We start from the raw sequence: 21,204 nt of genomic DNA, 5'->3' as shown, positions 1-21,204 counted from the left end.
ACCGTGACCATGGGTGTTTCGGTGCCGAAAAAGCCGGCTTCGGAGACAAAAAATACTTCTTACACTGGAGAACATGGGTTCTCCAAACAACTTCAAAGAGAGGCACAGGTTTGAGCAGGAGCTGGATGTGGAGGAGTTTGACCAAAGTCCACCAAGATTACAGATCCAGAAGGATACTGGAAAAATTCAAACTATCCCTCCTCTCAAATTTAAAAGGAAATTGGCTTTTCACAGAGACTGAAACTGAGCAGCCAAGAGCAAAGGTGGCTAGAGAAAGGTCACCAACTCCACATTTCTCACCAGAAATGTCGCCACCACATTTGCCACAAAGGACAAGGTCACCGTTTGGCACCCCAACTGCACAGTCACCCACACATAATGTGCAGACACAGGACGATGCAGATCCCTGGGACCTCTACGACCCACCGGTTTCAGACAACAGTCCTGAGTGCTATCCCTCAAAGCCATCTCCTCCAGAGGATAGCACCTCCTATACACAAGTACTAGCCAGGGCTGCGACATTACATAATGTCACTATGCACTCAGAACCAGTGGAGGATGATTTTCTTTTCAATACCCTGGCATCCATGCATGCGTCCTATCAAAGCCTGCCTATGCTACCAGGCATGCTTGAGCATGCACAACAAGTCTTCCAAGAGCCGGTCAAGGGAAGGTCCATCGCACCGAGGGTGGACAAAAAATATAAACCATCCCCATCGGACCCTGTATTCATTACACAGCAGCTCCCTCCGGACTCTGTAGTAGTGGGAGCCGCAAGAAAGCAGGCAAACTCGCAGTCATCAGGAGATGCACCACCTCCTGATATTGAAAGCCGCAAATTTGACGCAGCAGGGAAGAGAGTGGCGTCGCAAGCTGCCAACCAATGGCGTATCGCCAAATCACAAGCCCTCCTCGCCCATTACGACCGAGCCCATTGGGACGAAATGCAGGATATTATTCAACATCTACCAAAAGAACATCAAAAACGGGCTCAACAGGTGGTTGAGGAAGGACCAGCCATCTCCAATAACTAGATCCGTTCTGCTCTGGACTCTGCAGATACAGCAGCAAGGACTGTAAACACAGCAGTTACCATCAGGAGGCATGCATGGCTACGAAGTTCTGGTTTCAAACCAGAAATACAGCAAGCAGTGTTAAACATGCTGTTCAACCAGCAGCAACTATTCGGGCCAGAGGTGGACACCGCAATTTAAAAAATGAAGAAGGACACAGACACGGCCAAAGCCATGGGCGCGCTCTGCCCTACCCAGTATAGGGGACATTTAGGAAGCCAGAATTTAGGGGAGGGTTTAGACAGCAACCCTCAGAGGCATCCACCTCCCAAACAAAACCCACCTACCAGTCACAATACCAGAGAGGGGGGGGGGGGGTTTGTGGTTCATTCAGGGGACAATTCCCAAGAGCAAGGGGAAGATTTCAGCCTGCCAAGCAGACCCCCGCTAACGAACAGTGACTTCGATGTCACACTTCCCCAACACACATCACCGGTAGGGGGAAGATTAACAAAATACCACAAACATTGGTCCGACATAATCACGGACACATGGGTTCTATCAATTATCCAACATGGTTATTGCATAGAGTTCACACATTTCCCTCCAGATGTTCCCCCCCAAGAACACACAAACTGTTGGCACAAGATCTGGACCTGCTACAAATAGAGATACAAGCACTATTAACAAAACAAGCCATAGAACTAGTACCTCGCCATCAAAAAGGAACAGGGGTTTACTCCCTATATTTCCTTATTCCCAAAAAAGACAAAACACTAAGACCAATTATAGATCTCAGGACATTAAACCTCTTCATCAAATCAGAACATTTCCACATGGTCACACTACAAGATGTAGTTACCCTGCTAAAACAGGGAGAATACATGGCAACACTGGATTTAAAAGATGCTAATTTCCACATACCCATCCATCCATCTCACAGGAAATACCTCGGATTTGTCCTACAGGGCAAATATTATCAATTCAAAGTATTGCCCTTCGGGATAACAACAACGCCCAGAGTATTTACAAAATGTCTCGCTGTAGTAGCAGCTCATATAAGGAGACATCACATGCACGTATTCCCATATCTGGTTGATTGGCGGATAAAAGCCAACACTCAACACCGGTGTCAAAATCACACACAATATGTAATAGAGACCCTACACAAACTAGGGTTTTCTGTAAATTTCCAAAAATCTCACTTGCAACCATCCCAAATACAACAATACTTGGGAGCCACACTCAAAGAGCAATTGCCACTCCAAGCCCACAAATAATTCAATCGTTTCAAACTATAGTGTCAAGCATACAACCAAACCACTAGTACACAGTCAGGTTTGTCATGAAACTACTAGGCATGATGTCCTCATGCATCGCTATTGTCCCAAACGCACGGCTACACATGCGGCCCTTACAACAGTGCCTAGCAAAACAATTGATGCAGGCACAGGGTCAACTTCAGGATCTAGTGTTGATAGACTGCCAAACACACTCTTCGCTTCAATGGTGGAAACCTGAAAATTTAAACAGGGTGGCCATTTCAAGACCCAGTGCCTCACGCCATTATTACAACAGACGCTTCCATGATTGGGTGGGGAGCACACCTCAACAATCACAATATACAAGGTCAATGGGACAATCAACAAAAACAACTACACATAAATCACTTAGAACTACTAGCGGTCTCCCTAGCACTAAAAGCTTTTCAACCCCTTCTAGTCCACAAACACATTCTTGTCAAAACAGACAATATGACAACAATGTACTATCAAAGCAAACAGGGGGGGACACAGTCATCACAACTATGCCTACTAGCACAAAAGATTTGGCATTGGGTAATTCACAACAACATTCGGCTGATAGCGCAATATATACCAGGCATTCACAATCAGTTAGCCGACAATCTCAGTCGGGATCACCAGCAAACTCACGAGTTGGAAATACATCCCTAAATTCTACAGGATTACTTCCACTGCTGGGGGCCACCAAACATAGATCTGTTTGCAACAAAACAAAACGCAAAATGCCAAAACTTCGCATCCAGGTACCCACACCCTCAGTCCAAGGGAAAAGCTCTATGGATCAATTGGTCAGGGATATTTGCTTATGCTTTTCCCCCCTCTCCCACTCATCCCTTTCCTTGTCAACAAACTGAGTCAAAACAAACTCAAACTAATACTCATAGCACCAATGTGGGCTCGCCAACCGTGTTACACCACACTGTTGGACTTCTCAGTAGTACCCCACATCAAACTCCCAAACAGACCAGACCTCTTAACACAACACAAACAACAGATCAGACACCCCAATCCAGCATCGCTCAACCTAGCAATCTGGCTCCTGAGGTCTTAGAATTTGGCTACCTAAACCTTTCAAATGAGTGTATGGAAGTCATTAAACAAGCAAGAAAACCGACAACAAGGCATTGTTATGCTAATAAGTGGAAACGGTTTGTTTTCTATTGCCAAGCAAACCAAATCACACCGTTAGATACCTCCATACAAAACATTGTAAGTTACTTACTACACCTACAAAAAGCAAATCTCGCTTTTTCTTCTATTAAAATTCATCTCACTGCAATCCCTGCTTCCCTGCAGATTAAACATACAAAGTCACTTTTTAGAATCCCAGTTATTAAAGCCTTTATGGAAGGACTAAAAAGGATTATACCTCCAAGAACCCCACCAGTACCCTTGTGGAATCTTAATATTGTACTTAGACGGCTCATGGGCCCACCTTTTGAACCCATGCATTCTTGTCAAATCCAATTCTTGACTTGGAAGGTAGCATTTCTAATAGCCATCACTTCACTACGGAGAGTTAGCTAAATACAGGCGTTCACTATTGAAGAACCATTTATACAAGTACACAAACATAAAGTGGTTCTACGCACAAATCCAAAATGTCTGCCAAAAGTCATTTCACCCTTTCATGTAAACCAAACTGTAGATCTCCCTGTCTCCTTTCCACAACCAGACTCGGTAGCAGAAAGAGCACTGCATACGTTAGACATAAAGAGAGCACTAATGTATTACATAGACAGGACAAAATGTTTCCGGAAAACTAAACAATTGTTCATTGCTTTCCAAAAACCCCATGCTGGTAACCCTATAACCAAACACGGCATTGCCAGATGGATAGTCAAATGCATACAAACCTGTTACCTTAAAGCTAAAAGAGTTACCCGTTACACCAAGGGCTCACTCCACTAGAAAGAAAGGAGCAACAATGGCCTTTCTAGGTAACATACCTATGACAGAGATTTGTAAGGCAGCCACTTGGTCTACACCTCATACGTTTACCAAACATTACTGTATAGATGTGTTAGCAACACAACAAGCCACAGTAGGACAGGCTGTGCTAAGAACATTATTTCAAACAACTTCAACTCCTACAGGCTAACCACCGCTTTGGGGAGGATTACTGCTTTGTAGTCTATGCACAGCATGTGCATCTGCAGCTACACATGCCATCGAACGGAAAATGTCACTTACCCAGTGCACATCTGTTCATGGCATGTTGCGCTGCAGATTCACATGCGCCCTCCCACCTCCCCGGGAGCCTGTAGCTGTTTAAGTTTTATTTAAATTTTATATATGTAAATAAACATTCTTTAACACAAACTATTTACATACATTTTATTGCATGGACATCGTTAGTATCCTCATTCTACCACTCCTACCTCACCCTATGCGGGGGAAAAATCTAAGATAGAGTCGATGCCCATGCACAATGGAGCCAAAGGGGAGGAGTCACTCGGTCCCGTGACTCGAAAAGACTTCTTCGAAGAAAAACAACTTGTAACACTCCTAGCCCAACACTAGATGGCAGGAACAGTGCACAGCATGTGAATCTGCAGCGCAACATGCCACGATCTACACTGAGTAAGTGACATTTTCTATATATATAAAACAAATCCTCAATCCATGACACAGTGGTTGCTAATGAATGGATATGAAGAGCTGTCAAGTGATCATGCAAACTCTTTTCCAATTATAACTACCTAATACCTGTTTGTCCTGCCACATCATTGGAACCCCATAACCAAATTATTCCTAGCAAGCTGACTTCTAATTTATGTACACATAACAATTACCTACTGCAGTCATCAGCCAGACCACATCCCCATGCTAAAAAATGCTCCCCCGGGGCTTCCATAAGTAATATAGCCCTTACCTACATTTGCAAAGCTAATATGTTGTCCTTTGCACACATTCACATGCGGCTGTATGGAATTCAATCTAGAAGATAGGTTCTGCTGGGTAAGATGATATTATGTCAATACTTTCAGAAAACACATTCACTCTGTGATTTCCCCACTTCCTTACTCCAGTTTTAGGAAATTAATGCAACTGTTTCATGTTAAATGTAAAGCATGTGAACATACAGTAGAATACATGCTGCAGAAAGAAACTGTTAGTTGGCTGTAACTGTTGGTTTGCAGCTAGTTCTACTGTAAAGTCTCATGTGACCCTCCAAAATATATTTTATGTAATAGAACTTGCAACATGCTGGAGGTAAAAAAGTAATTGGATATCGCAATTGTGTCATAATGGATGTGTACTTTCTCAGGCACACAGGTAGGTGGCAGGAATGTGTATAGCATGTGCATCTATAACTGAAGCAAGCTACAGACCGATGGTTGCAGGCAAGTTACTTTTTTTTTAACATTAAAAGGATAGTAAAGAGACTGAACAAAAGCGTGAGGGACATTTCAAAGAGATAATTGAGTCAAAGCAACGGCTGTTCTTTAATATTTTGGGGAAAATAAACTGAATGAAAAGTTCTTGCGGTTCAAGATCATAAATAAATAAAACTGATTATAGAAATATATTTTTTGACTTCCTTTATGATATTAACCATTTATAGCTGTACCATCTGTAAATATGTCCACCTTTGTCAGTGCATCCCTATTTCCTCTTTCTGCTGCTTTCAAGGTCCTTTGTTGCAAAATCCCACATTTACAAAGTTGGATCTCTTAAGACTTTTTCATATTTCTTGCTATATGCTGAGACCCCAGGTATGTCTCTGTCCCACAGTTGGGATTTTTCAGGTTTCTGAAACCTTTGATGCAGATTTAATCTGTTACTAGCTGCTTCTGGACACTTGTCTAGGTAACCTTGGAAGTTCACATTATAGTTGCAGATGTAGATGTTATTTTCAGTTCAGCATCTAGCAGATTGAAGTCTTGATGTAGCTTTTTAAAAATAAATTAAAAACGTGTGTGGGGCTGATGCTCTGGATCCTTTAATACAAAGAATAATTGCTAATTCGGAAATTTCCAGGGGTAAAATGGACTCTGAAATCTACAAAGTCCCTTTATTTGTGAATTATAATTTATGCTTCATTACAGTGGGTGACGTATCTTTGCCCACTAGAACCTAAGAACTTGGAAACATCTCTTGGGGCTCAGGGTTGTAAGTAAATTATTCCAAGTCTGTTGGCCTAGGAGTCCCAGAGTCAAAACCAAACATAATGTAAACTGGTGTATTTGCCTTGACCGTGCAGTCTGGAATACATGGAAATTAACATCTCAGAGACCTTAAACAAAATGTACAGTATCCAGATCCTTTTTATTATCAGGTACCCTGTTTACAGACCTTTATCACTGGGAAAAATTAAAGATGTCATGTTTTGACTGCAAAGCATGAAAATAATACCTCGACTACTCTATTAGTCTCAAACCTTACCGATTACATTATCTACCAATATCCTGAAAGGGATCCAAGCAAAATTGATGATATATATGGGGAGGGAAGGCTACTAGAATATCAAGACAACAATATTCAAAGCAAATGAGGGAGGTCTGGCTTTCCCCTGTGTAGAACGATTTATAGAAGCCACCTTCCTCAGATCCTTAATCGGCCTCGCCAAAGCACAGTCAAACATGTTGAGTTTGAGTGAAAGTAATATACTTAATTAAGCTACTTTACCTTTTACCTTGTATGACACAAAAAAGGGAAAGAAAATAATGTACTAAATACCACAGAATTACAATTACACACTGAAAAAAGTATTCCGTAGCTGTGAAGTGAACTCTTACTCATCAGCAAAATCTCCTATATACCACAATCCCAACTTGGAACTTGGGTCCCAAGATAAATGTTTATAATCTTGCTGACTTTTGAGCAACTTGGGAGATGTTTATGAAAAATGAAATGTCACCCCAAAGTCTTGCTTTCATGTTTACAAAAATGGAGGATACAAAATTCGGATTTACAGGAATATAATTAGGTTGGGCAAAAGGCACAGAAAAAAAACTGCAACCACAGATGTAACAGCTTTTGAATCTTAATTGAAAAAAAACACAAGAAAGGAATAATCTTGCTTTGACATTTGATTATCTTACAAAAGACACCCAAACTTACCTAACGAATCCTGACTTACTGCCTCATCGTCCATATGTATTCAACACAAAGAAAACAGTTACAAAATATCGACGAGAATGTATCGGACTCTTGTTAGTTTACATGCTTTCTATAGAACTTCTGATACATGTTGGCAAATATGTGGATGGAAGGGATGATGGCACAAATGTGGTGGACCTGTAAAGAAGTACAAACATTTTAGAAAGCTTTGACCAGGCAAATAAAATGAATAACAATTATCAAATTGAAAAGTAATACCCTCTTTAGTTTTATGGGGCAGTGATGAGGACTCTAAGTATACCCTCACTACCGCAGAAGGCAAACTTTCAACACCTATGATTCTAGCAACAATACTTACTATGCACACTGCTGAAAATTGTCTCCCCCTTACCCCCCCCCCCCAAAACACCCGCTTTCCAGTGAACAAATGGAGGTCAGAACCCTAGGAAGTTTATGCCAAGGAGAAATTTAAATTATCCATGACAAATAAATGCATTTGAAAGTATCTGAGGTCCCGTCCGCATGTCCACAAAAAGAATCTAAGTTCTCATAACAAACTTCCCGGACAGAAGTTTGTAATCCTTATCAAACCTGGAGCATGTTACCTTAGCCTGTCCTCAAACATTTTTGGCTATGGAATTGCATATTTAGCTATACCTTTATAGGAAGTGTGTATATTATTATACATTATACTCTAGGATGTTTTTCGGGGGAAGATAAGACTACTGTACATTAAATATGTATACTGCTTGAACTGACTTTTTTTCAGAAATAAGTATTTTAATGACAAAAACAAAGTACAACTGCTTCATATAAAAGTACCATATCTGAAACTTTTCAAATATATCTTCCACACCTGCGTGTAGTTTTCATTTTCAAGTACCATTAAGTTAGTGGACTCAAAGATAGTTTCTTCAGTTTCTCTTTCCACCACCAGGTTGACTATGCGTTTGTACGATTAACCATCACCTGTGGTGTGATTTGCCATTTCTCATGCCAGAGGTAGGAGAATCCTATGTTAAGTAAAGTAGTGTAAATACTAAAAGTGGTAAGATTCGAAGCTGCCTTTATGAGCTCCTTATTTAAGCAGTTCTTTATGGTGAGAGAAAGTAAGTACCCATTGTTGAAGCAATTTAAAGTAAACTGGAGAGACCATCCACTCCATGCCAAACTCCCAAAGTATGCAGATGGGAGGTGTGCTAAAATGAGTGTTCTTTAGAGAAAATAATTCTCTGTAGTTATTGAGTTTTGAGCAATTGGTGCATCCCAGATTTGAGAGACAAAATGGCGGCAAGCTTTGGAATTGTTAAATTTACTTTCTCTCCATGTTTGGTCCTAAAACCTATAATTGAATTGTTCAATTAAGTGGTGTTTCAGTCCACATGACTTGCTCTTATTGTATTGTCACTTATTCGAAACCCGACATAGATAAAGCACATTACCCACTCAAGAGATGTGCCATACAATATAGTATATCATTTGTACGTTTTATCTGGGCGACATGTTCTGTTTTTAGATCTGGACAGGTTAGTGGAGAAGTCTCCTGTGGTGCAAAGTGAAAATGCATCCCGGATTTGCAGCGATACTGTAGTCTTAAACAATAAAATTATGCCACCAGCTAAAAGCAACATTGTAATCTTTTCTGTTAACAATGTGGGCTCATCCTTGTTTATCCATCCAGGTGAGACTAGCCGTTTATTAAATAAAAAAAATAAAAAAACAGATGAGGTACAAGGATTCAGCCTAGCAAATGCCCTTATTAGGACAAGAGCTCTCCTTTTCACTCACTGCGCCCCCCCCCCCCCCCCTTCCCAGATTTAACCATGGCCAATTTGTGCCATGGACCTTGATACAACAGAAACAACAAAGTTGGTGATGTGGACCCCATGACTTGCTTTCAGGCCCACTAAGTCAGCATACAGAAGCATTCTCCTTGAAACAGGCAGCTTTGGAAAATCATGAAATAGTACCTGATTGTTTGATCAGTTCTACACTGCAATTTGCTTGATTTTTATTTGTTTGCTTATGGGAGCTTTCCATACTCTTCTGCTTATGTCCCCTGTTGCATGGCCTCTTTATTTCTCCTTCCATTGCTTTCTTTTCAGGCGCTACTTTTTTGGGCGGGTGTTAAGCACTCCATGAAAGTGCATGTTTTCCCACTATCTCACTCATGTTACTCCTCTTACTCCCTTCCCCCAACAATCCGCATCATTTTGTTCTCTTGAATGCTTCTCCCCCACCCCCTCTGTGTTGAGTTCACCTTACTGTGCTTCTCCCCCATGCACTTCTCTGGTGCTCCAGGTTGCTCTCTTGCCCGTGTTGTGTACTTCTCCTCCTGTCCTCTGTGGTGTTGCCACCTCCCTACATATTGCTTCCCCTCACCCTTGCGCTCCATGTTGCTTACCCTCTGCCCTCCATTACCCACCCACTCCCTTCATGTTGCCCCTGGCTTTGGGGGGGGAAAACTTTCATCTTAACGGTTTTGTTGGTTCACCCAGCCAATGCTGATTGGTTTAAAAAAAAAAAAGGAAAGAAAGAACATTTGTCATATTGTGTACAGAATGATGCAGCGCAAATAGGCCCCAAAGGTGAGACCTACTGGCTTTGTCAATGTTTCTTTGTGGTTGTAACCGCAAGTGTGGAAAAGACTGTTTCTCCTCAGTTCAGCCTTAAAGCCCATAAGGGCTACTTTCACAAATATACTATTTATGCAAAATCGATATGGCTTATCTGTAATTTTTGGAGTGTTGCGAAACCCTTCTCCGAAGATGGACACTGTCTGTGCACCCCACCATCGATAGGGGTCAGAGGAACCCTTCGCTGCGGGACTGAATAAGGGCATAGCATAAGGACTTTATATTTGTATCTCAGTGATTAATGTCTAGACCTGGGGCTTTATCCGCTTTGTGGCTCACAATGGCCTTCTTGGTGTTATCCAGGTTAAATATTGATCCTTGGTTATACGAACTTTTGATTCACCGAACACAGCTCGAGTGGAACTACTAAAACAGTCTTATTGAAGGGCAGTTGCTTTTTAGTCCTGAAAGTCCCCTACTAGCTTTGACTATTTGGTCTCTGCCATGCTTCCTTTTCCCTCGTGATGAGACTTGTAACAGTTTCTGATTGGTGCAACCTCTCCCATCCTGCCTCATAGTTCAACATCTGCTTATTCTTAACGTCCTTAAGATGCTTCCCTGTCGGCTGTCTAAACAGCTTACCACATCATGACCCTGCATGGCCTTTAATATACTTTGTGGGTTTACAGCATTTGGTTATGTAAGATACCACCAATTTGCAAGCCCTGAGCAAGCCAAGTTGAGAGACATCTGATGATTCAGCAAAAGTACCTTGAGCATTGGTAAAATAACCTTGTACATCCCACTGTGGGGAGGCCAGTGGGTTGGCATTTAAGACCAGTGCAATTATTAGAAATCGCATTACCTTTTAACATGTCTGAAGACACTGGTGGCATTAAGGGAGTAAAATATTTCTCCTTAAATGATGGAATAAGGGCTTGTGATCATTTTCTGTTCTATGATTCACTTTTCTATGTTTCATTAAATGCCATCTCTTTCAGACAACAAAAATAACATCTATGGGGCTTGAACACTATTTCTCTTGAGTTTGGGGTTGGACCACAAGTCTAAGCATGTTCAACAATTTTATGCCCTAAACTGTTTCTGCTCTGCAGAACTGCCATCTACGCTAAAGCCTTACTAAATGTTTTAACAAAGATTCTCCCTCTTTGTGGAAGTCAAACTCTTATCTTCCTCCTCCATTAACATGATGACATCCACTTATCGTTCAAATAAAAACCCCTTCTAGGATGCTAGAAATGTTGCACTCCAGGCACCTTAATCTATTTTTATCATTTAGATAGCTGTAACAGGTTGGACAATTTAGTGATAGTCGGTCAACATTAAGGTACTAATTCACACTTGTTGAATTGTAGTTGAATGAAATTAAGAACTTGATCAGGAATTTCAAAACTCTTAGCAAAAAATAACTGATCAAATGACTCGATAACAGAATCCATCATTGTGAATCCAGAGGATTTACTTTTTGGCAATGCCTGTGTCTTCCTTTTGTCCCAGTTTAAGTTTAGGTGCATCAACTAGGTTAATAGAAAGGGCCGTTTTAAATTAGGAGTTTTAGGGCACCCTCAAAGGACGTTCAAGGTCACGTGAGTATTAGAGACCAATTTGCCTAATAGGCCGAAATGTGTTAAACTGTCTGTCAAACACTAATGTTCTTAGACAAGTGAACAGCAAGCAGGGGTTCTTTGTCTTTTGATAATAGTGCCATTAGCCTTTACGATAGGGACTTCATGATCAACTGGCAATTTACTTCTGACTACATTTGACATATACATTACACCTTCTGTATAACTCTCATATTAACCCCATTCTGCTTTGCAGGAGGATTTATTACCAAGTGATATTGAAAATATAATTGATGATCTGAAAGCTGGCAAAGTACCAGAACCTGGTCCAAGGTAATCACATAAGTAAATTTTATTTTTTATACATGACCAAAACATACTGTAGCATATTTTCTGTTTTGAAAAGCTGTACGCTAATTATCGGAGCGGTGTGTAAATGCTTGAATTTTTTCACTATTAATGGCAATCTACATTTTCCAGCCGTGCCCCATGTGCCAAAATTTAAAACTCTTGATATTTTGGTGAGGCGTCAGGCTCTCATAGTGTTATCTGTATTATTGAAGTAAACCTTCATTTCAGATACTTTGTAGAATTTGTTGTGCACCAATTCGCAAAGTATTGTCACTTTAATCTCGGCACAAACTCTTCAGGTTAAAGTTGGGTATGAGTAATTGCAGCGCTTAAGATTCGTAAGGGGTCATCTCTGCAGAAAGATTCTCAGATTTGTCAAGAAAAAAATACTAATCATTGCAGATACCACTGGTATCTATGATGACATATTTTAGTTTTTGTAAAAATTATTTTCGTCCTGGAAACATGCTTCATTACATTAATTGTTGAGAAACGTTTTGTTTAAATATTATGATGCTTTTCTCTTTTAAATGTTGCTTCTAAGGTAATCTAATGTTTTATTTACTGTAAAAAGTGTTCTTCCTAGATATTAATAAAGCATACAGTAAATAAAATATTAAAGAATATGAATTTTACTTGAGGCACGCTTAAAATTCAGATCCAGGAATCTTTTAAAATGTCACAAGTCTAACATTTATGGCCCATAGAAAAGGGCCTCTAAAAGATTTTAAATAACGTTGGTATTTAGTATAATGTGTGAAACATCTTATTTAAAGTTTCCAAGAATATACAGATAACTGAAATTGTCTAGATTTGGCAGAAAGATACCACATTCAGGATAGCCCTGATCATCACATCTTTAACTGTTCAAGTGCTAATGCTCTTCTGTTGTCCTTGATACTAAATGTGTTGATGGTCTGCATCTGTCAGAACTCTAGAGTGCAATGATATTGCTTTCACAATTATCTTGGAGGGCTCGGAACTGATGGAGTATCTCCTAACTCTTTTTTTTTTTTAGGCTAATGCCCAACATTCCCTTAACTTCTATTCCCTGACAAAGCACAACTATGAAGACTTGAAACCAGTATTACTGCACTAGAAAGAGAAAAATAACCCCATGCTCTAACAGCTTCTGTTTCGTTTAGTTTGCAAAAAACATTGCGCTATACAAGTAAATAGCGAAGATAATATGCAAAATGTCAACTCCCCACTCATACCAACTAAGGAATTAGTCAGCTACAGAATCTACCAAAGACTGTCTGCAGCTCTTCGAGAAGCTAGGACTCCAGCTAAACAAGGTCAAATCATCTCTATGCCCTCTCAGAACTCTCTGATTTAGGAAGCCATACTCCATGTACGTTTAAACTAAGCATTCTCACACAAGATCAGAGTTTCATATCTTACCTCTTTAGCCAAGCAGTTTCAAAAAGGCAAATCAATCACTATGCAGCTATTGAAGTGCCTTTTAGGAATTGTGTAATCTTGTGTTCATTTGATTACACCCTGAGGCTTTCACAGGAGGCTATTTCAAAAAATGGCAGCAAGAGATGTGTTCATTTAATGAGCTAATACGAACAACAAGTTAAACTAAACGGGCACTAACTTGGTGGATTCAGCACAAGTACATCACTGGTGTCTTGTCTTTTCTTCAGGAAAAAGTCCATTCCATAATGAAAACAGACACCTTGTTGGAAGGTTGGGGTGTGCATAGGGGCGTAGAGATCAGACGGTGTAAATCTCAAAGAAGCAGTGGGCTGCAGGGTGAAGAGGTGAGAAGACAGGTTTGGAAGAGACTTTTTCCATGAGGAACAGGGTCAGTATTGATTTGAATTAGGTGGGCCTTGTCTAAAGTGGCACACTGGGCAACAAATTATGTGGTGGAATGCTACCTTGAGTGAGTGCTACTGGTTAGATTGTTTGGGGGAATACATCCCTTCACCTTTTGGGTGTTTGATTACTAGTAGTATGCCTAGCCTGGAAAGTTAAGACTGGCCCAGTTTTCTAAGACTACTACAGTCAATGTTTGTGAATTCTAAAAAGTAGTATATTTGCACCTATTATACTCTTAGTGAAATGAGAACGACTATCAAAACTGATACAGACATAGTAGATCTAACTTATGGCCAAGCTAACAAAGAGTGCATTTGAGGGGTTTCACAACCCAGACATCCCTGCTGATGTTGCACCCCAGTTCATCCCACCTGGACCTGGTGGTTTTTCCTTATAACTACAGTTACGTACAACACAACGGCCTGAAGTCCCTACACAGGCATCACTTATTTTAAAAATATTTTCACTGCATGCACTTTTCTTCGTCCCTGTTTCAAGAAGTCTTGATGGTAGACTTAGCAAATTGGTGCATGTGGATAGGGCTTCATGTGTCTAGTACTCACCTTCTACAAATCATTTCATCAGGTATTTGACGGCACCGTGTGCTGTGCCTGAGTTGCAAATAGAGGCTGGCGAGCCAGCAAATTAACAGCGGGGGCAGATCAGAGTCTAACCCATGGGTCTGGCTTGGCTCCTAGCAAGCCAAGCCATGAAAATGTGGCATGTATATTGTGCATCAGTCATAATGTAAAAATATGAAACTTTTTTTCTAATTTTGAAGAGATTGTATCTCTTTAACACACAAACATTTCACGTTAGTACATCAAATTACATCACAGCTTAGACAGTCACCTTTTAAAAGTGGTAGTTCTTAGAAACTAGGTTTGCCACTTAGTGTCAATAGTGAAGTAAGAGGCAGTAGTCATGTAAACCATAAACTTGTCTTACATTTTGAAACTATGCCACCAGACAGATGGGTATCTCTGTTTCTCTCTTTTATATTATTTTGTCTTAAATTCTTGGCTGATGTCAAGAAGAACACAGAACTAGCAGATCCGACTAAGGGTCTCCAGATCGAACTACCAAGATAAGATTGTATTTAATTGCCAAAGAACAAGAGTGTCTTGAATGGGAACTAGATTAGACCTAACTCTAAAGCCTTATTACATCTGAGCCAAGCCAAAACTGCGTCTGTTTGCTACCATCCAGAGCCAAAATGGTAGTGCTTTGCCAGCAAGTATTTCCTTCCAGGGCCACAAGCGAATGCGTTTTTGATAAATTGGTCAAATATTTATCCTTGTGTCGTTCTTAAAGTCTGGACACACTGCCAGAGTATGCCCTGTAGGACCCTGAAGTTCAAGCAGAAAATCAGACTGCACATTCTACTTTAGATGCTCCAAGAGGCAGCTTCAGCATGGTAGTTACACTGTACTTATACGCAATAAAAGACAGTACTCAGTGTTACCAAAAATAAAGGTAGTTTATTTTAGTGACGCAAGGCCAAAAATATCTCCGAGGCAATACTTCTTCTGAAGGTAAAATTATGCACAGTATATACACTAGACACCAAAATAAGGTAAGTAATTAGTCATAGGATTGTGCAAAAAGAAAATACCATAGAATGCCATAGGAAGAACTAGGTCTAGGGTCAACACAAACCATATACTCAGAAAGTGGAATGTGAATCACGAACTCCCCCCTGACAAGTGTAGTGTGTAGAGGATCGATGGTAGTGTAAGAAAACCACAAAGGTGAGTAAAATACCCCACAGCCCAGGAAGTAGGAGTAAAGTACTGCAAGTTTCCTTAGGACACACTACAAGTCATGACTAGCGTTATTGCAAGAACCATGCAAGACTGCAAGCAACAAATGGTGGATTCCTGGACCTGAAGACCTGTAAAGAGGAGACCAAGTCCAGAAGTAACAGAAGATTCCAGGAAGGACAGGAGCCCCTGCCAACCTAGAAGATGGTGCAAAAGAGGATTCTCCGGTTGGAAGAAGTCTGCAGAAGAGGTCATGAGAAGATGGCTGCGGGTTCCTGCGTGATGGAGAGGATATCCCACGTGGAGATGTTGAATGCAGGCGAGTTGCAGCGCTTGATTCGTCCAACAAGCCTTGGTTCAAGCAATGTCGCGGATTACGTCAAAATGTCACTGCCTGGACCAAGGAGGGACCTGGGGGCCTCCACTTGGACTGAGGAGGCAGAGGGGCCTCCCAACACGGAAGTGAACCTACAGATGACCAGGCAGCACCCACGGAGGTCCCGGGACAAAGAGGGTGCAAATTGCGGTTGCTGCAGCACTACAAAAGAAGGTCCCACACCGCTGGAGAACAACTCAGTGAGTTGAGCGCCACAGGATAGAGTGCTGGGGACCTGGACCAGGCTGTGCACGAAGGATTCTTGCGAATAGTGCACAGATGCCTCACGAGGTGAAGATGACGCGGTGCACAGGGGTACTGTCGCAAACGGGGAAGGCAAGGTCTTACCTCCTCCAAATTTGGACAGCAGGATCTTAGGACAGTCTGTGTCAAAGGTGTCCACCACCTGTGTTCCAAGGATCAAGCTTGTCACCTGGAGAGGAGTCCAAGAGAACCATTTGTTGTCTTAGAAGGTGCCTGCTGGAACAGGGAAGTGACTCTGTCACTCCACAGGAGATTACTTCTGTCCTTCTGGAGCAGGGTGAAGACATGGAGTCCCCAGAGCGTGCACACAGTGGAAACTGTTGCAGTCGCTGGCTGGAGCTGAAGTTGCAGAGTGGAAGTGGCCCTTCTGGATACTTTGTTGCAGTTACATCGTTCCTGGAGCAGTCTGCAGTTGTTCCGAGGTCAGAGGATGAAACAGAAGTTGCAGAGGATTCCTGCTGAAAACTTGCAAGCAGAATCTGAAGAGGAATCCCACAGGAGAGAGAGGGGGATTGGCTACCTAACCAGGTATGGACCTATCAGGAGGGGTCTCTGATGTCACCTGCTGGCCACTCTGAGGCCTCCGGAGTGTCCCCACAGCTGGGAAAACAAGATTGCTGAAGTCTGGCACACACCAGAGGAGCTCTGGGCACCACCTCTGGGGTGGTGATGGACAGGGGAGTGGTCACTCCCCTTTCCTTTGTCCAGTTTTGCACCAGAGCAGGGACTGGAGGTTCCTGAGCCAGTGTAGACTGGTTTATGCAAGGAGGGCACCATCCCAAGTCTGTAACACCTATTTCGAAAGGGAGAGGGTGTAACACCCTCCTCCCAAAGAAAATGCTTTGTTCTACCTTCCTGAGCTGCTCAGAACCCTGTCTGTGAGGTGGCAGCAGCTGTAGCTGCAATGCAAACCTCAGAGAGCTGGTTTGGCAGTACTGGGGTTCCATGGCGGTGCCCCAGGATGCATGGTATTGGCTCCCCAATACCAGATTTGCAATGGGGGGTAGAATTCCATGATCTTAGACACCTTACATGGCCATATTTGGAGTTACCATTGTGAAGCTACATATAGGTATTGACCTATATGTAGTGCACACGTGTAATGGCGTCCCTGCACTCAAAGTCTGGGGAATTGGCCCTGGACTGCGTGGGGGCACCTTTGCTAGTGCAAGGGTGCCCTCACACTTACTAACTTTGCACCTAGCCTTCAGTAAATGAAGGTTAGACATATGGCTGATTTATAAGTTACTTAAGTGCAGTGAAAATGGTTGTGAAATAGTGTGTGCACTATTTCACGTAGGCTGCAGTGGCAATCCTGTGAAAGGGTTTGTCTGAGCGTCTTTTGTGTGGCAAAAGAAATGCTGCAGCCAATAAGCATCTCCTAGAACCCCAATGCCCTGGGTACCTAGGTACCATATACTAGGGACTTATCCAGTGTGCCAGTTGGAATTGGTAAATTAAGTCACTAGCCTATAGTGACAAATTTGGAAGTAGAGAGAACATAAGCACTGAGGTTCTGGTTAGCAGAGCCTCAGTGACACAGTTAAGCACTACTGACAACACACACACTGAGCACTAGTGTCCTGGCTAGCAGGATCCCAGTGAGACAGGCAAACACACTGACATATAGGGATTTCACTATGAGCACTGGGATCCTGACTAGCAGGATCCCAGTGACGCAGTAAAAACACACTGACACACACTCACAAACAGGCCAAAAGTGGGGGTAACCATGCTAGAAAGAGGCTACTCCCTCACACAGAGGGACAAGGGTAAGGTGATTGTTCCTTCTACCTTGGCTGTCTCTTCGGTCTCCAAGGACACCCAGAGAGGTAGATCTAAAGAGAGACTGCAGCAGAAGAAAAGTTGGCATTCCTGTTCGACATCCAGAACAGGTACCATCTCAACCTGCTCATCATGTAGAGTTGTGACTCCCACAACCTGATGACTCCTCACCCTGAAGGCTTACATTTCATCATAATAGCTCTGCCATCCTAAACGAAGGGTGCTGAAGTCCTCTGAATACTCACAATTCTTCAACCAGAGAGTTTGGCCTATAATCAGCCTTTCATCTACTTCATCTCTTCCGGGATCAGGCTCACATCTGTTTTCTCCATCACCACCTGCATTTCCAGTTCCTTTGACTTCTCCGCTCCTTCCATACTCACCATTGATCACCCTCCACCTTCTAAGTCGTTAAGACCAAAGAATCCACACAGAAGTAGGAGATCTTAATCCAGAACCTGGTCTCGGTGAGGAGCTCGCTCTCATTCAAAGTGTTCCATGTGCTTTAGCAAAAGATCTAGCTCACATAGAAGCTGTAGAAGGCATAGACTCTCTTCTCCCGCTCATTGCCTTGCTCTGATCATTCTTCAGTCAGGGACTATTCTCAGACGCTGGTTGATTCTCTTCATACCGGAGTTTCACTTGTGGAAGACATTAGCACTTTTAACAAAGTCTTAGTTAAGGGTGTTGCAAAACAGAATATTCTGATACGGCTACCAGGTTATGTTTGAGACACTGCACCATAAAAAATCACCCAGAACTCTCACCATTGGTCTATGGCCTAATAAAACTGTAACACAGTTGGTCCTGGCTTATGTCATTGAAGTTTGCTCTAATGAAACTTCGGAAAAAACACAACGCTCCAAACCAGAATTCACTATTCTTAAGGACGGATCCTCCTCCATATTCTAGTATGATAAATTGCATGCTTCTGCACCACCTTCAGCAAACAGAGGTATAGGGGGCCAGAAAGGATACTTGGGACAGTTACCTGGCCACCAGAGCATTTTTAAAGTAAGGTCCGAACTTTACAGGATGACGGCCATAGATAGTAATGGAGTGGTTCTGCTGCTGAGGGATGCATGCCTAAAGATGCTCAAGGATACTCCTGATGCTGTGCAGTCCACAGGGGTGAAGACTAGTTGAGTCCCCGATCCACATTTGAGTGGGGTCGAGACTGTCCACAGATCTCCGGGTCCCATGAAGTCCTCTTTGCAGGGTGCCAAGGGCTGCTGATGCAAACCTTCTACTTCTGCAACACACCGGTAACGGTGTAAATCTTTGGTGGAGGTTTATGTTCGCCTCAGGTGACAAATCTGGTCACAACCTGTCGCGTGGGCTCTCATTATCCTAAATGAGACTACTGGATTTCTAGACAGCAGGATCGATAACGGTGTGGGGGACTGAGTCTGATCCACGTGTAAAGAATTTTGTCACCCTAAATCCGGTTTTTGCTCCGGCTAACTAGCAGTGCCCCATTTCTCCCACGGGGAAGAGATGATTGGGCAGCCGAGCGCATGACATCTTTGGAACTTCTCAGGGAAGTCGTGGTCACTCAGGTCTAAACCAACTCTCTCATTTACAATATGGTCTCATATATAAATGACAAAAGACAGTATAAGTTTTATCTAATGTTTTAATAAAACGACTGTATTTTAGATAATAAGGCGTGAGCCGCAATAACCAGAACAATACAACATAGTAGGATTGAAATAGTCACCAGGAGAGTAAAACATAAGAACAAAGCTATCATATTGCTTAAGTTTCTACTCTCCCTCTGCTTGTTCTATTTAGAGCACAGCATGTTAAGCTTGCCTTTCCGAATCACCGGGGAGACATAAGCCCTCATACCTGAGCAAAGGCCTGTGATCTGGTTCAGCATCTGCAACGAGGCAGTCGGCGTCTAGTTGTGGTTCCCTGGTCGGAATCTCCCTCTTACGTCTACTAGGACTAGGAAGTGTTTTTATAATTAACACGCCGGTGTTCTAAGAAACGTCCCTACGTAAGAATGTATACTTTCTACGAACCCTAAAGACTAAACTTCTACCACGTCTATCGGCAATGTACCAGACTGTATCCTTGACTGAAGTACAGAGTGAATATGTTATGAAGAACTCCAGTGCTGAAGTAGGCAAAACAGTGTGATATGAATAAAAAACAACACCGTAGAACTGGCTATTTTGTAAAATAACAGTACGAAGCGTAATAAAAAGCATTTAGAGCAAAGTGCATAGAGTCTCTAAGCTGTCAGCAAATGAATAAAATACATTCAGGGCAAAGTGCACAATGGCCTAAAGCCTGAAGCTAATGAGCAAAATATACGTAAAACTAACCACACTACACCCTCCCCTTGTCGGTAGCAAGTTGTTCCAATAACATAAAAACATGCCCTAAACATAAACAATATATTTCGACAAGGTAAGTAGACAAAGTCCTAAATTTAGGAAACGTGACGATAAAGCCAAATTCAATATAGTGTCAATTTCGCCGATGAAAAAAAAAAATCCAATTGTCAGACAGAGGCAACAGAACGTAGGAGCTCCTCCCCTTCGATATATGTTAATACCGGAAGATCCACGCCACAAAGTACCATGGAGCAGGTGTGTTCCAAAGCCCCAAAACCATTCAGGGCGGCACCCCGTGCAGGGCAAATGAAAGAGACAATACCATCTTCCTCCAGGAAGGGAATCTCATAAACCGCCTCACAAAGCAAAGGCAACCGTAGTGCACAAGTCTGGGAATGAGCCCTAATCGGGAACATCAACAGATCAGGATCGACCACTGGAGGGCGCTGCAGTGAGACAGAAAGCCAGTGCATGTTCAAACGAGCACCAAAGGCACCGAAACACGGGTTGCACACAATCCAAAACCGGTCTGAATGACAGAGACCAGTCACACTCCAAATGGCCCAGGAGTGTAGCTCCAAAATGCTGCATCATGCGTTCACGACACAGCTGCGCTGACGGGAGCAGCAATATAGGATCTCGTCGTGGCGGGACAGCCATTGCGAAAAAATAGCAACAATAGCAAGACTCCAGCCAACAAAGCCAAAGTAATCGGGAAACCCCCAAAAATGCTTCCGAAAATAGTGTGTATAGCCGAAGGTATCAAACCGAATATGGAAGAGAAGGTGTGAGCGAAACCAACATCAACGGCTTTGAAAAAATTAGCAATACCAGCAGTGCTGGATGCATTAAATATACGTCCCACAAGTTCACCGAAGTGACTTGGAAAGTTAGTATTCAAAAGGGACTGTATCTCCGCCGATGACCTTGCCACCTGAAGTGCG

The 21,204-nt window shown here is 42.4% G+C and overlaps 1 protein-coding gene across 1 annotated transcript in view; it reads left to right on the top strand.

The window, feature by feature from the left end:
* Nucleotides 1-21,204, top strand: part of NDUFV2 (NADH:ubiquinone oxidoreductase core subunit V2) — a 134,597-nt gene that overhangs the window by 98,800 nt on the left and 14,593 nt on the right. The window contains exon 7 of the mRNA XM_069216625.1: nt 11,803-11,879. Within this exon, the coding sequence (XP_069072726.1) occupies nt 11,803-11,879 (77 nt within the window). The remainder of the gene's footprint in view (nt 1-11,802; nt 11,880-21,204) is intronic.

Source organism: Pleurodeles waltl, chromosome 2_1, assembly GCF_031143425.1.
Source record: "Pleurodeles waltl isolate 20211129_DDA chromosome 2_1, aPleWal1.hap1.20221129, whole genome shotgun sequence".
Taxonomy (NCBI): domain Eukaryota; kingdom Metazoa; phylum Chordata; class Amphibia; order Caudata; family Salamandridae; genus Pleurodeles; species Pleurodeles waltl.
The sequence above is the reverse complement of the archived record's forward strand: the minus strand, read 5'-3'. Positions and strand labels throughout refer to the sequence as shown.